The sequence below is a fragment of the Culex pipiens genome, chromosome 1, assembly GCF_016801865.2.
Source record: "Culex pipiens pallens isolate TS chromosome 1, TS_CPP_V2, whole genome shotgun sequence".
In the NCBI taxonomy this organism is placed as follows: domain Eukaryota; kingdom Metazoa; phylum Arthropoda; class Insecta; order Diptera; family Culicidae; genus Culex; species Culex pipiens.
This window is the reverse complement of record NC_068937.1, coordinates 128,788,242-128,799,894: the sequence shown is the minus strand read 5'-3', so window position 1 is coordinate 128,799,894 and position 11,653 is coordinate 128,788,242. Positions and strand designations below refer to the sequence as shown.

Below are 11,653 nucleotides of genomic sequence, written 5' to 3'. Positions count from 1 at the left end.
GGAGTGTTTCAGAAAGGGGAAAACGTGAACTTTAAGATACATGTATTGGTTTAGTTGTTTATTCAATAGTTCTTTTGTAAAATAGTCAACAAAGTAGCTAATTTTGGCCTAAACTAACATTTCAAACGGGTGTATCTCAAAATTGGGACCATTTGGAGCAATTCTGGACCCGGATTCGGATTCAGCAGGCAAAATTCTACTAAGAACACATATACTCGTCTCAGAGACAAAATCTTGTTGGACTGTGTTATTCATACGTATTGAAAGATTCCCATTGGCAACTGCCACTGCCAATAAGTTCAAGTTCAATATTTCCAAGCTGTTGCCAATAAAATGCAAAAACCTCCCTTTCAATGACCCCGACTTTCCTCAAAAGTTCAAAATGTAAATTCCACCCTCCACACTTCAACTCAACAAAATCTGCATAAAATGCACCTGATCTAGTCACCGTTGGCCCAAGACAGACCACCACACATCGGTTTAGTCGCCACAATGTCTTGCCGCGGACTACTTCGATTGGCCATCCTGCTGGCCACCATCCTCGCTCCGGTGACAGTGGTCCTTGCCACCGACAAGGAGGCCGCCACCCGGATCGTCGATTCCAGTGCGTATTCCAATTTCCTTTTGTTTTACAAAGGTTGCACAAGCGTTTCACAACGGTTTTTGCTCCGCAGAATGCCTGGACTACGTCAACATGGTGTCGACCCCGCACGACATCATCACGCTCGACCTGGACTCGCCCGTTCGGCAGTCGTACACGCTGCAGTGTCCGCTGCAGAATCCGTACGTGGTCGGCGGGAAGGCGGTCCAGAAGGACGAGTTCCCGCACATGGTGGCGCTCGGGTATGTTGCGCCGGCTTTCCAAAGAAACAATTGGAAGTTCCAGTGCGGCGGAACGCTCATTAGCGAACTGTTTGTCCTGACGGCGGCCCACTGTATCAATCGGTAAGGCGGTGCGGGTTTGACAGGTTGGTGCTCTCAAACTTGTATGAACGTCATTTTTTTTTAGGGATTTGCGGATCGCTCGGTTGGGGGTTGTGGACGTCGACGATCCGGACGCGCAGGATTTTCGAATAGAGGAGGAAATCATCCACGAAGAGTACTCTCCCACGACCAAGTACAACGACCTGGCGCTGCTTCGTCTGGACCGGAACGTGACCATAACGTTGCACCTGCGACCGGCCTGTTTGGCGACGGATCGTGCCGAGCGGAACCGACGGGCAACTGTGACCGGATGGGGCAAGACAGGGAGGGGTGAGTTTGTTTGACAGCTGTCAACATTTCGTGGTTATGTTCAAAGATTTGACTCGATCCAACAGTTTCCGAGCTGTCTAACGTGCTGAACAAGGTGTCGCTGGACGTTCCGGAGGATCGACGGGCTTGTGCCCGGATGTACAGTGGTCCCGGTAAGGCAAAACTTGTGGACAGCCAGATTTGTGCCGGGTCGTTGGCCGGGGATCAGGACGCCTGCCAGGGCGATTCCGGCGGACCGCTGCAAGTGTTCGATGAGGACAAGTGCCGGTACCACCTGCTCGGAGTGGTTTCCTATGGGAAGATCTGCGGCTCGGCGGAGTACGGCGTGTACACGCGCGTTTCGCGCTACCTCGAGTGGATTGTGGCCCGGGTTTGGCCGGACGAGTGGGCGCGGAAGGAGGAGTGGGACTATTGATTTTACGACATTTAATATTTTTTTTTTGAACATAAATTGTCGAAAATTAAATAAACTTAACTAATTATTTTTTCTGATTTAAGTCGACAACCTGTAAAACCTGCCCCTCAATCGCTCCTCTTGACAACAACCTGCCTACTGCGATGACCTCACGGGAATCTTACCTGTCCCAACATCAAACGGGTACTTTTCTGGTAGCTTTCCCCCAAGCTGTCCCCTAAGGTCACATAACCTCACCCAAGAAAAAAGAAACCTCCTGTCATTACTTCGCATCAATAAAATTCCCTTTTTGCCTGATAAATTGCCAATCATCAAGGAAAGAAGACCCGACCGGAAAAGAAAAGAAACCTTCCCGGGTAAAAAAAAAACCGCTAATTGACCGCGTAAACCACACTCCCCTACGGTGAAACGCCGATAGTTTGACAACCTTCAATTTGACATCCCAACAATAGGAGACAATGTCAAACTAAACCGCGACTGCCCCTTTAATTGACAGCAACCGCTGTCAAACCAGCAGGTACTCCACTGTTCACGGATGACACCCATCTTCTTCCCCAGACGGATGACATACTACGATGATCTAGGCAGGCTGTTGTTATTTTTCTTCTGTATTGATGATGAAGAGAAGACAATATTTGTGTGTGCCTGCTTCGATCGATCGGTTCGAAGAAACCGGCTTCAGTTGCCCGTAAAGATCTGCGAAAGGAACACGGGCGTCAAGTTCCTGCGTGGATTCGTTTTTTTTTCTGTGCGTTAAAATCGATCAAAATTTGTGAAGTTGAAAAAAAACCCATAACCTAACCTCAACAACTTGACAGCTGACGGCAGACATCATGGTCAAGGTCAAGGGTCTTTGGCGTAGAGGTGGTGGTGGTGGTAACTTCCCGTTGCTGACTGTTTGGTGCAGTCTGCTTGTCTGTTCAATACTTGCAGCACGTGCTTCGGATGGTGAGTTGTTGGTCTTGGTAACCTTTGGAATTTGGACTCGAAAACAAAGCGTTTTGCGTCTGATTGCGAACATAGGTTGCGTCATAATTTTTTTCGATTGTTTACAAAACAAAGTGAGCACTTTCGATAGAGTTGATTTTGTCAAAAAAGACCTTTTTACACAAATTTTGAATAATGACAAATAATCTGTATCAATTCGAATGATGGTGTGTGAATTTTGCTTTCGGAATGGTGAAATGTCTCATCAGCGGGGATTCCCAACTCTTTTTTTGCACCGTTTTGAGTGCAATTTGCATAAATTTACATACAAATTTGCGATTTCCAGTTTTGATAATCGTCACCGCCAAAAACGGGTTTAGTATTGATGCAGCACAAAGTATGAAGAGCCGTTAGATTTTTCTAGAATTATTATTTGAATCAACAATTTTCATTTATGTTAAATCTTTAAAAAAATGCATTAGAAGCAACAATTTTACTTTCCTTTGTTTCCTAATCAATATGAGCCATTCGAAAGGATCTCGATCTTTTGTAAACAATCATCTTTTATTGGCCAGGCCTACTACGTGCAGTTAATCGCAAGGATGATTCTTTAAAAACGAGGTAGCCAACTAAATTTGGTAACAAACAATCTTTGTATTGCCACTGGCAGCACTGTTACTTAGAAAGTGTTACGTTTCTATCCTCATTCAACAAAATATATATTTCAAAAAACAATTTACACTTATATTTTTGTAGAGGGCGAACCATGCCGCTTCCAGAAGGGCCCTGGCGTCTGCATCGGCTACAGCACGTGCCGTCCGTTGCTGGAATCCCTCAACGGACGCATCTCCATCTGTTCCTACAACGCCCGCGAGGCAGTCGTCTGCTGTCCCCAGGACTACCAGACCAAACTCCAAACGCTGGCCGCCGCGCAGCAAAGTCTCACGATTAGTGCGAAAAGTGAGTTTCAAAAAATTGATACTTTGATAAGTTCTTCTCAAAATTGGCTTGCTTTCTTTTTAGAGTGCATCGAGTACATGCGACTGGCGACGCCTACCACGATCTTCAGCTCGCTGAAACCGAACGCCGAAGTGGTCCAGAAGAAGAGCAAGCTCTGCTCGAACGACAACAACCTGATCGTAGGAGGCGAAGCGGCCAAACTGGGCGAGTTCCCCCACATGGGTGCCATCGGCTATCGCAATCCGGACACCGGTCGGGTTGAGTTCCGCTGCGGGGCGACCCTCATCTCCGAGCGGTTCGTCCTGACGGCGGCCCACTGTCGGAATGCGGACGCCGTGGTGGTGCGGTTAGGGGATTTGGATCTGGAGAGCGAGGCAGACGGAGCGGATCCGAGGGACTTTGAGATTGAGGAGTTTATCAAACATCCGGAGTACACGTCGCGCACCAAGTACAATGATATCGCGTTGGTGCGGTTGGCGACGCCGGTGCAGATCAATAGCAGGATACGGCCGGCCTGTCTGTATCAGTCGAAGGAAATCCGGCAGCAGAAGCTGATTGCGACCGGGTACGGGGCGATGGAGAATTGTGAGTATTGCTTGAGAGTTCAAAAAAATCATTTAATATTTTTTTCGAAGGATTCCTAGAAATTTCGTATTATCTAATCATGGACTTTCACTCTTAAAATTTTATGTCTTATTTTCCAACTTTTAACATCAAATTTGAGCTCTGCGACCGCAGTTTAGTAAAATTAGAGTGGTTGATTGACTGTTACATTACCAAATGCATTTTGCCAAATTTCTTGACCACCATCTAAGATTTTAAAAAATTGCCATATTACTTTAGTACATGATTGGAGTCATATTTAGGCTCATCGATCCAAAATAAGGCAACAAAAACAACGTGATTTGAAACGAAATTAATCTGAGGACTTTGGATAAGCGAGTCTTGACTAAATATCTGAAATATCTTAATTTGGGTTATCGATTAGGGGACCCCTTTCCTATAGTGGACCCTCTAAAGGGTTTTTGATGAAAAATTCAATAAAATCACAATTTCAAGCGCGTTGTTGTCTACAAATCTTTTATTTGGCATATTCAGCATCATTTATTAAGTGTTTTGAGTTCAACATCTGATATCAGCCATGGCCACTAGCATATTCACAACAAAACTGCGTTTATATTATATGATTGAATTAACTATCCAATCATTTTTTGACTGATTATTTAACTTCAGCAAGTCAAAATAATGTAAGTTTGAGGAACTTTACTAAAATAAAGCGAAGAACTGCTCATTTTCGAGCAAAAATTAGGGGGGTCCAATATAGGACAACGAAAATCCAAACTTTTCCAAAAGTGGACCCCTGTTAATTAAACCTTCTAAAATGATTTCAAGCAAAAGTTTCTCTTAAACATACAATAAATGCTAGTTGTTATCAATCTAATTTTTTTCAATTGTGAGTATAAATATAACTGTTTCATGTTAAAAGTACCCAAAATGCTGAAGCCGTAAAAAAATACAATTAATCAAAACAATAGTCAATTAAACTGAACTGAAGCATCATAATTGCAGTTTAAATATATATTTTATAATAATAAATCAAGAAAAAAGCATTTTTTTAAATAAACATGCGTCGTTTTATCAGCAATTGTATTGTCCATTTCTCTCGAAGGTACACGCCGCGCGGCATTTCAGAATGTGCCGCAGACACTGTTGCCAGCGATTTTCTGCACTTTTGGTGCAGTAAAAAAACATTCCCGGCAACAATGCCATGCGATTCGAAGAAGAAGATCAACAAAAACAAAACGAACAGTATGGGATTTGACAGCGCGCATTTGCCGAAAGTGCGGCGCGTCGTTTCGTGGCTGGTATGCCGCGTGTCTTTTTTGGGAATACGCGCAATAAACAAATCTATTGTTAAGTTTCGGTCAACCATTTATGTAATTAATATGGAAAAATGTGCATCAAAATAACTTTTTTAAAATTATTTTTATGTTTGCAGTGATTTTTGAAACGTTTTCTCTGATCTTTTTCGGAAATAAATGTGTTTGAATGTCTGTTAGTTTTTTTGTTGTTGTTTAAAGCCAATTTTTTTTAACAAAACCTATTTGTTTATGATGAAAAGTGAGCAAAATCCATCTTTTATTCATTATAACTATCATTACACTACTCCATGCATCAAAACATCAAATATCGGTTGAATTTGGTATAAAAATAACAGTTTGCCTATATTGGACCCGGGTCCACTATAGGAAAAAGGGGTCCATAACAGGCAAAAACACTTTTTTTTTCAAATGGCTTTTTTTCTGCTCAAAAACAAATAAACTGATGAAACAAATAGTCAAAATTGTTCAAATGACTTCAGTTTTCATTGTTTTGTACAAAGGGTTATGAAAAAGTGCTTAAAATATTGAAAATTTGTGAAAAATGTGCTTCGGCTCTACTAGGGGCTCCACCAATGGTTAAAATACCTTATCTAGGTCCTCGGTAAATGCTGAATAATCGTAATTTTCAATCTTTGCATACACGTTTGGTATGAAAGAATTATTTTTTCCCCATGCATGGAAGCATTAATTTTCTGCTGAACACTAAAATTTATTCTTCCACCCTTCTTCCAAATCAGACAAAAAATCAGGTGCCAAAAAAACTGAAAAAAACGATAGTATCTTCGAAGAAAACCCAAAATTGGCCGTCAGTGATGCGCGGTATGAGAAACATCCATTATGACTTTGGAATGGTCAAAATAAAGGAAACCCAAAAAGCATCCACTTTTTAGTAGAAAAAGTTGCACACCAACGATGCCACATTATTTTATGGAAGATCTGTATTTTTCTAAATATAAATCTGTATTTTTCTGTATCATGTCGAATACGGAGCCATAGAAGATTTTTTTTTTTAATTTTTTGACTGCAGATTCAAGCTTTGTAATTATATTAAAGCATGATTTAATTACTAAATTGTTGAAGTTTTAAAATATAAGTTTTTTATGTCTATATTTACAGATATTTTTAATTTTTAGGATCGAAAAATCTGTAAAATGGCTGTTGCAAACAGTTGCAAACGTTACCTCTTATTCGAAGTCATTTTGACAGAAATTGTTCGCACCGCCCTTCTTGTTTGATAATTTTCATAACATTTTTCTCATAACTTTTCAACCACTAGACCAACAGATTTCTGTCCATTTTTTCGATAAGAAAAGAAATCCTTCCTCAAATGCCCCCAATCATTTTTGACTAATTTACTATTTTAGTTTTCATTATTCATCAATGAGCAATTCCAGCTCATATCAGGAGTTTTTCTGGTACTTTTGTACCCGACCCTCTCCGATTTCAATGAAACTTTGTAGACTTGTTATCCTAGGCCTATAAAAGCCATTTTTGTGTATATGGAGCCAATAGTACTCGAAAATAACATTTAAGAAAGGCGTAAGGTATTTAAGGTAAATACACGCCACTTCTGAGATTTTTAGATTTTTAAGTTTAAAAATTAAGTTTCAAGGTGATGTCACGATTTTTTTTGTTCAAAATTTTTGAAAAAAATAGCCTAAGATGTTACAAAAAAAACTAACGAAACATGCAGGATGGTTGGTCTCTCCTAAAAAAATACAAAAATCATTTGCAGAAACTGTTTTTTTGAAAAGTGGTCTAAACGTCAAAATTTTTGAAAACCGATAGTGGGAATCGATTCCCCAGACAATTTTCCATAAAAGTCTCCATATTGACCATTGTCCAATCCTTGTGAAGATACAGCGGTTTTAAAAATAAAAATGATGAAAAAATAGGTTTTTTGGTGGTTTTTGGCAGTTTCTGTATACGACAGACTTGATTTTTCAGTCTCGTAAATATTTTTACCGGAAAGCTCGTCCAATTTCTCATAAGTTTGTCTTTGACATCATTTCAATTGGATGTATGGGCTTACAGATATCAGTTTAATTACATTGCTCATAACTGAAAATAGAATATTTTTTTCAGTGTGGTAGAAACCTGCATAGTAAATAAGCTTACGTAAATATTATACGAGTCAAATTGAAAAGCTGTCAAAGGCAAACTTATGGGAAATTGGACGAGCTTTCTGGTAAAAATATTTTTTGTGTATTTTTGTTTCAGTGTATTTTTTCAGAAAGTCCGTCCAATTTCCTACAAGTTTGTCTTTGACCACTTTTTGATACGAAGCGGCTTCGAGATAATTGCAAAATACAAAAATATTAAAATACCTTACGCCCTTCTCAAATGTTATTTTCGAGTACTATAGGCTCCATATACACAAAAATGGCTTATATAGGCCTAGGATAACATGTCTACAAAGTTTCATTGAAATCGGAGAGGGTCGGCTACAAAAATACCAGAAAAACTCCGGATTTGAGCTGGAATTGCTCCAATAACAACTTTACAATAATCCATTGGCGAGAAGCAACCTTTAAATCTCACTTACTTTTTTGAAAGGTCCCTGAAAGTAGGCCTTGAACTCGAGTATGGACAACGTCTAGAATTAAAAATATTTTAATTTTGAGAAATTTTGATGATTCGATATGTTAAACATTTTTGGCAGTATTTTTACATTATCAAAAATGGATTAAAATTTGAAATTAAGTTTGTTTCTGGCTGAGGACGAGACACAAACAAAACTTTAAACCAAATATTGTAATGGCCTAACTGTGACCCTTGGTGAAGTTTCCAGCCCAACGTAAAACTTTGTAATTCCAAATAATATCGATTTATCAATCTGATTTCAACATGTCGACGCTGTCGTGCTATCTTGTTGCACGTCGCTTTTTTAACTTTCCGCGGAAAACGCGTTTAAATGTTTGACATTGAATAACTAAAAATTATAGCACGCAATGTAAACAATTACAAACACGTTTCGTTGGGTTGACCATTCTGTGCCTTGTCCTGAAATTTGGTTAAATTTGGTTACCGTAGTCCCGAGTTATAATTAAAAATGAGGTACTCGGGCTTGTACGTGTGTCAAAAGCGTTCTGACCTGAAATTTCATTGATAAGTGGTCGCACAGGGTGCTCGAAAAAATGTCCTATATGCATTTTCATCGCTTTTGAGTTACTGATGCAGATTTGTGCAAAATCGTGTGCTCTTTCAGAAAAGCCTACAACATTGTAAACTTAAATTGGTAATTTGATGTTGTGAGTGAGTCATTCTTTGCCAACTCACATGAAATTGGAAAAAGTTGTCCCGACCCCTCTTCGATTTGCTTGAAACTTTGTCCTAAAGTGTAATTTTGGTCCCTCATTCCGAATCCGAGATCCATTTTTCGATATCTCCTGATGGACATTTACCTTATTTTTTTGATTCGAACGACGAAATTTGTTTCTTGATTGATGTAAGAGCGACAACTGGCCAAAGGAATTTCAGGTCATAACGCGTTTGACACATGTACAAGCCCGAGTACCTTAATCATTTTTAATTATAACTCGGGACTCCCGGAACCAAATCCAACCAAACTTAGTGACATCTTTTTTTTTTTGTTCAAGGTCAAACATTAAAACGCGTTTTTCTCGCAACGTCAAAAAGTGACGTGCGACAAGATAGCACGACCGCGTGGAAATGTCAAGTGTAAAACATATTTTTGAGCTTCTTTTCCTCATTTTTTGCCTTAAAACCACTTCTAAAACCAATCTCCTTTTAATTCTTCTCCCCCCCAGTCGGCAGCAACGCGAACCAACTCCTCAAAGTGGTGCTCGACCAGAACACCCAGGAAGCGTGCCAGCAGGCCTACGCCAACGATGGACGGCCCCTCTCGCGGGGCATCGTCGACAGCCAGTTCTGCGCGGGGTACGAACCCGGTGGCCGGGACACCTGCCAGGGCGATTCGGGCGGCCCGCTGCAGGTCCGGGACGAGCAGGACAGCTGCCGGTTCTACGTGGCGGCGGTTACGTCGTTTGGCAAGTTTTGCGGCACTTCAACGCCCGGCATCTACACCCGGGTGGGGGCGTACCTCGGCTGGATCGAGCAGATCGTGTGGGGGAACGGCCAAAGTGCAGTTTGAGGAAGAGACGATGAAGAAGCTGGATTTTTTTTTGCGGGAAAACCAAACATAAAATAATAAACGGGGGGAAAATGCAAATAAACAACGTGACGCAGCGTCGGTTTCAGTGCTAAGAGGGGTCAGAGAGGGAGTGTTATTCCTGCTCTTTGAGAGTCTTTGAGAGCGGCCAGGGAGTAAGAGCTAAGCCAACCCATTGGCTGGAAGAAACTCAAGAGAGAGGCGAATGACGAGCGCGCGCGGAAAAACCTTCTCAAAGTTAGCAAACCTGTTTTTGAAATGATAACACAACCGTCCGGTGTAGTGATTTTGGACGAGGTTTTTATAGTGCTGAAATAAATTCGTTGATTTTTTAATAAATGATTTTTTTTTATTTTCGAAACTAGAATTTTAAAATAATAATTTAATTAAAAATTTAAGAGATTGATCAAAAAGAATGATCACAATTCTACAAAATTGAAGTTTTTGTTCTGAACGGCTTACCCCAACAATACGGTATCTAAAACATCAATTCAACTCTTTCGAGTTCCCACACCATCCTTCGAAATCTCAGTTTGTGTCCAGAATTCATCAAAACAAGATGTTTCGCTCAATCACGGCAGTTGCAATTATCCTCAGCTTAGCCATTTCGGAAGCAGCCGACCCGGACAAGGACTTTGTCTTCCCGGACCTGCAGGAACTGGGCCTCGGTGATCGCTGTACGGTCAAGGGATACCAGGGTGGTCCCCAGTTGGTGGGAGTATGTCGTCGAGTTCGCGAGTGTGCCACCTTTCCGCAGCGCGTGATTCAACGGCAGTTTAACTTCTTCGATGATTTGTGCTACTTCGAGGTGCACGATCCGGTCGTTTGCTGTCTGAATCCGGCGGATGCCTCCCGGGGAGGGTCGAGGATCGCGCAGGAAGATCAGTGGCCAGAGTACGAGCAGATTAATGCGGTGTGATAGTTCAGTGTACGAAACGGTTGACGAGAAACGCGGAATGATTGATCAATAAAAGCTGATTTGAATCGTTTCTGAGAAAGTGTTTGTTTTTGTTTTTAAGACAGTAAGGCCATTGCAAATATGTATCAAAGTTTGTGTCGCGCTGTCGTGGTCGAGGGAGGGGCAATTAAAAATACAAAAAAACACTACCTTCCCTTTACCAAGCAATCGAATCCAGAAGGGAAAAGATCACAGGTGTGTTGGTCCAAGCCGGGATTTGAACCGCGATCTACCGCTTACGAGGCGGAAGTGTTACCACTAGGCTATGTGGCTTAGACGTAAGTCCGTTGCAAATATTTTGTCAAGTTTATGTCCCTTGACTCTGGCCAAAGTAAGGCTCTGAAAGGCATCATTTCCGATCGGCCATTTGGCGGCCATGTTTGTTTTAGAAAAAACATTTAAATCTTGATTCAGAATGCTTCAATCAAAAAAATGGGTTTCTTTGTTTTGTTTGTAGAAGCATTTTACATATATTTTTTAAAAGCATTTTACATATATAGCAATTCCTTTTGAGCAGTTCTCTCAGATTTCGGTCATTCGATTTTTTTTTGTATTTTTCAATCCGGCTGAAACTTTTTGGTGCCTTCCTTATGCCCAAAGAAGCCATTTTGCATCATTAGTTTGTCCATATAATTTTCCATACAAATTTGGCAGCTGTCCATACAAAAATGATGTATGAAAATTCAAAAATCTGTATCTTTTGAAGGATTTTTTTAATCGATTTGGTGTCTTCGGCAAAGTTGTAGGTATGGATACGGACTACACTGGAAAAAATGATACACGGTAAAAAAATTGGTGAATTTTTATTTAATTTTTTCTCACTAAAACTTGATATGCAAAAAGACACTATTTTTATTTTTTTTTATTTTTTGATATGATTAAAAAAAAACCGAAAAACTGCGCCTCTTTCCGAAAAGTTACCTAAAAATGGATTAAACTTGAAAACGGTGCACTTTATCAAAATTTCACTAATTTACTTTTTGATTGCAAAATTAATTTTACAGCGAAAAATGAAGTTGAAAAATTTTTGCGACCAATATTTCGATTTTTTGAAAAAATCTGTATAGATTCAAAAAATCATAGCTCGGTCAAAGATTTTTTGCCCATTCTAAAAATTTCTGAAA

At 40.4% G+C, this 11,653-nt stretch overlaps 3 protein-coding genes across 3 annotated transcripts; all 3 read left to right on the top strand.

The window, feature by feature from the left end:
* The first annotated feature begins 303 nt into the window (after positions 1 to 303).
* On the top strand, positions 304 to 1,960 carry LOC120423582 (venom protease-like). Its single transcript, XM_039587441.2, has 4 exons — positions 304 to 604; positions 675 to 945; positions 1,010 to 1,254; positions 1,320 to 1,960. Exons 1-4 carry the CDS (start codon positions 493 to 495, stop codon positions 1,667 to 1,669), a joined length of 978 nt encoding a protein of 325 aa, XP_039443375.1. The 5' UTR covers positions 304 to 492; the 3' UTR covers positions 1,670 to 1,960.
* A 403-nt stretch (positions 1,961 to 2,363) lies between these two features.
* On the top strand, positions 2,364 to 9,910 carry LOC120423581 (venom protease-like). Its single transcript, XM_039587440.2, has 4 exons — positions 2,364 to 2,617; positions 3,353 to 3,556; positions 3,620 to 4,141; positions 9,210 to 9,910. The coding sequence occupies exons 1-4, from the start codon at positions 2,503 to 2,505 to the stop codon at positions 9,551 to 9,553; spliced, it is 1,185 nt and encodes a 394-aa protein (XP_039443374.1). The 5' UTR covers positions 2,364 to 2,502; the 3' UTR covers positions 9,554 to 9,910.
* Positions 9,911 to 10,051: 141 nt separating this feature from the next.
* On the top strand, positions 10,052 to 10,569 carry LOC120423568 (uncharacterized). The gene has a single exon (XM_039587421.2). The coding sequence runs from the start codon at positions 10,131 to 10,133 to the stop codon at positions 10,488 to 10,490; it is 360 nt and encodes a 119-aa protein (XP_039443355.1). The 5' UTR covers positions 10,052 to 10,130; the 3' UTR covers positions 10,491 to 10,569.
* Positions 10,570 to 11,653: the final 1,084 nt, after the last annotated feature.

Bases quoted from the DNA above. Each gene is read 5' to 3' on its own strand.
- LOC120423582 (XM_039587441.2), top strand. From the start codon at position 493: ATGTCTTGCCGCGGACTACTTCGATTGGCCATCCTGCTGGCCACCATC. The intron at 605-674 runs GTGCGTATTCCA...TTTGCTCCGCAG, and splicing joins CACCCGGATCGTCGATTCCA to AATGCCTGGACTACGTCAAC. The intron at 946-1,009 runs GTAAGGCGGTGC...ATTTTTTTTTAG, and splicing joins GCGGCCCACTGTATCAATCG to GGATTTGCGGATCGCTCGGT.
- LOC120423581 (XM_039587440.2), top strand. From the start codon at position 2,503: ATGGTCAAGGTCAAGGGTCTTTGGCGTAGAGGTGGTGGTGGTGGTAAC. The intron at 3,557-3,619 runs GTGAGTTTCAAA...CTTTCTTTTTAG, and splicing joins TCTCACGATTAGTGCGAAAA to AGTGCATCGAGTACATGCGA. The intron at 4,142-9,209 runs GTGAGTATTGCT...TCTCCCCCCCAG, and splicing joins GTACGGGGCGATGGAGAATT to TCGGCAGCAACGCGAACCAA.
- LOC120423568 (XM_039587421.2), top strand. From the start codon at position 10,131: ATGTTTCGCTCAATCACGGCAGTTGCAATTATCCTCAGCTTAGCCATT.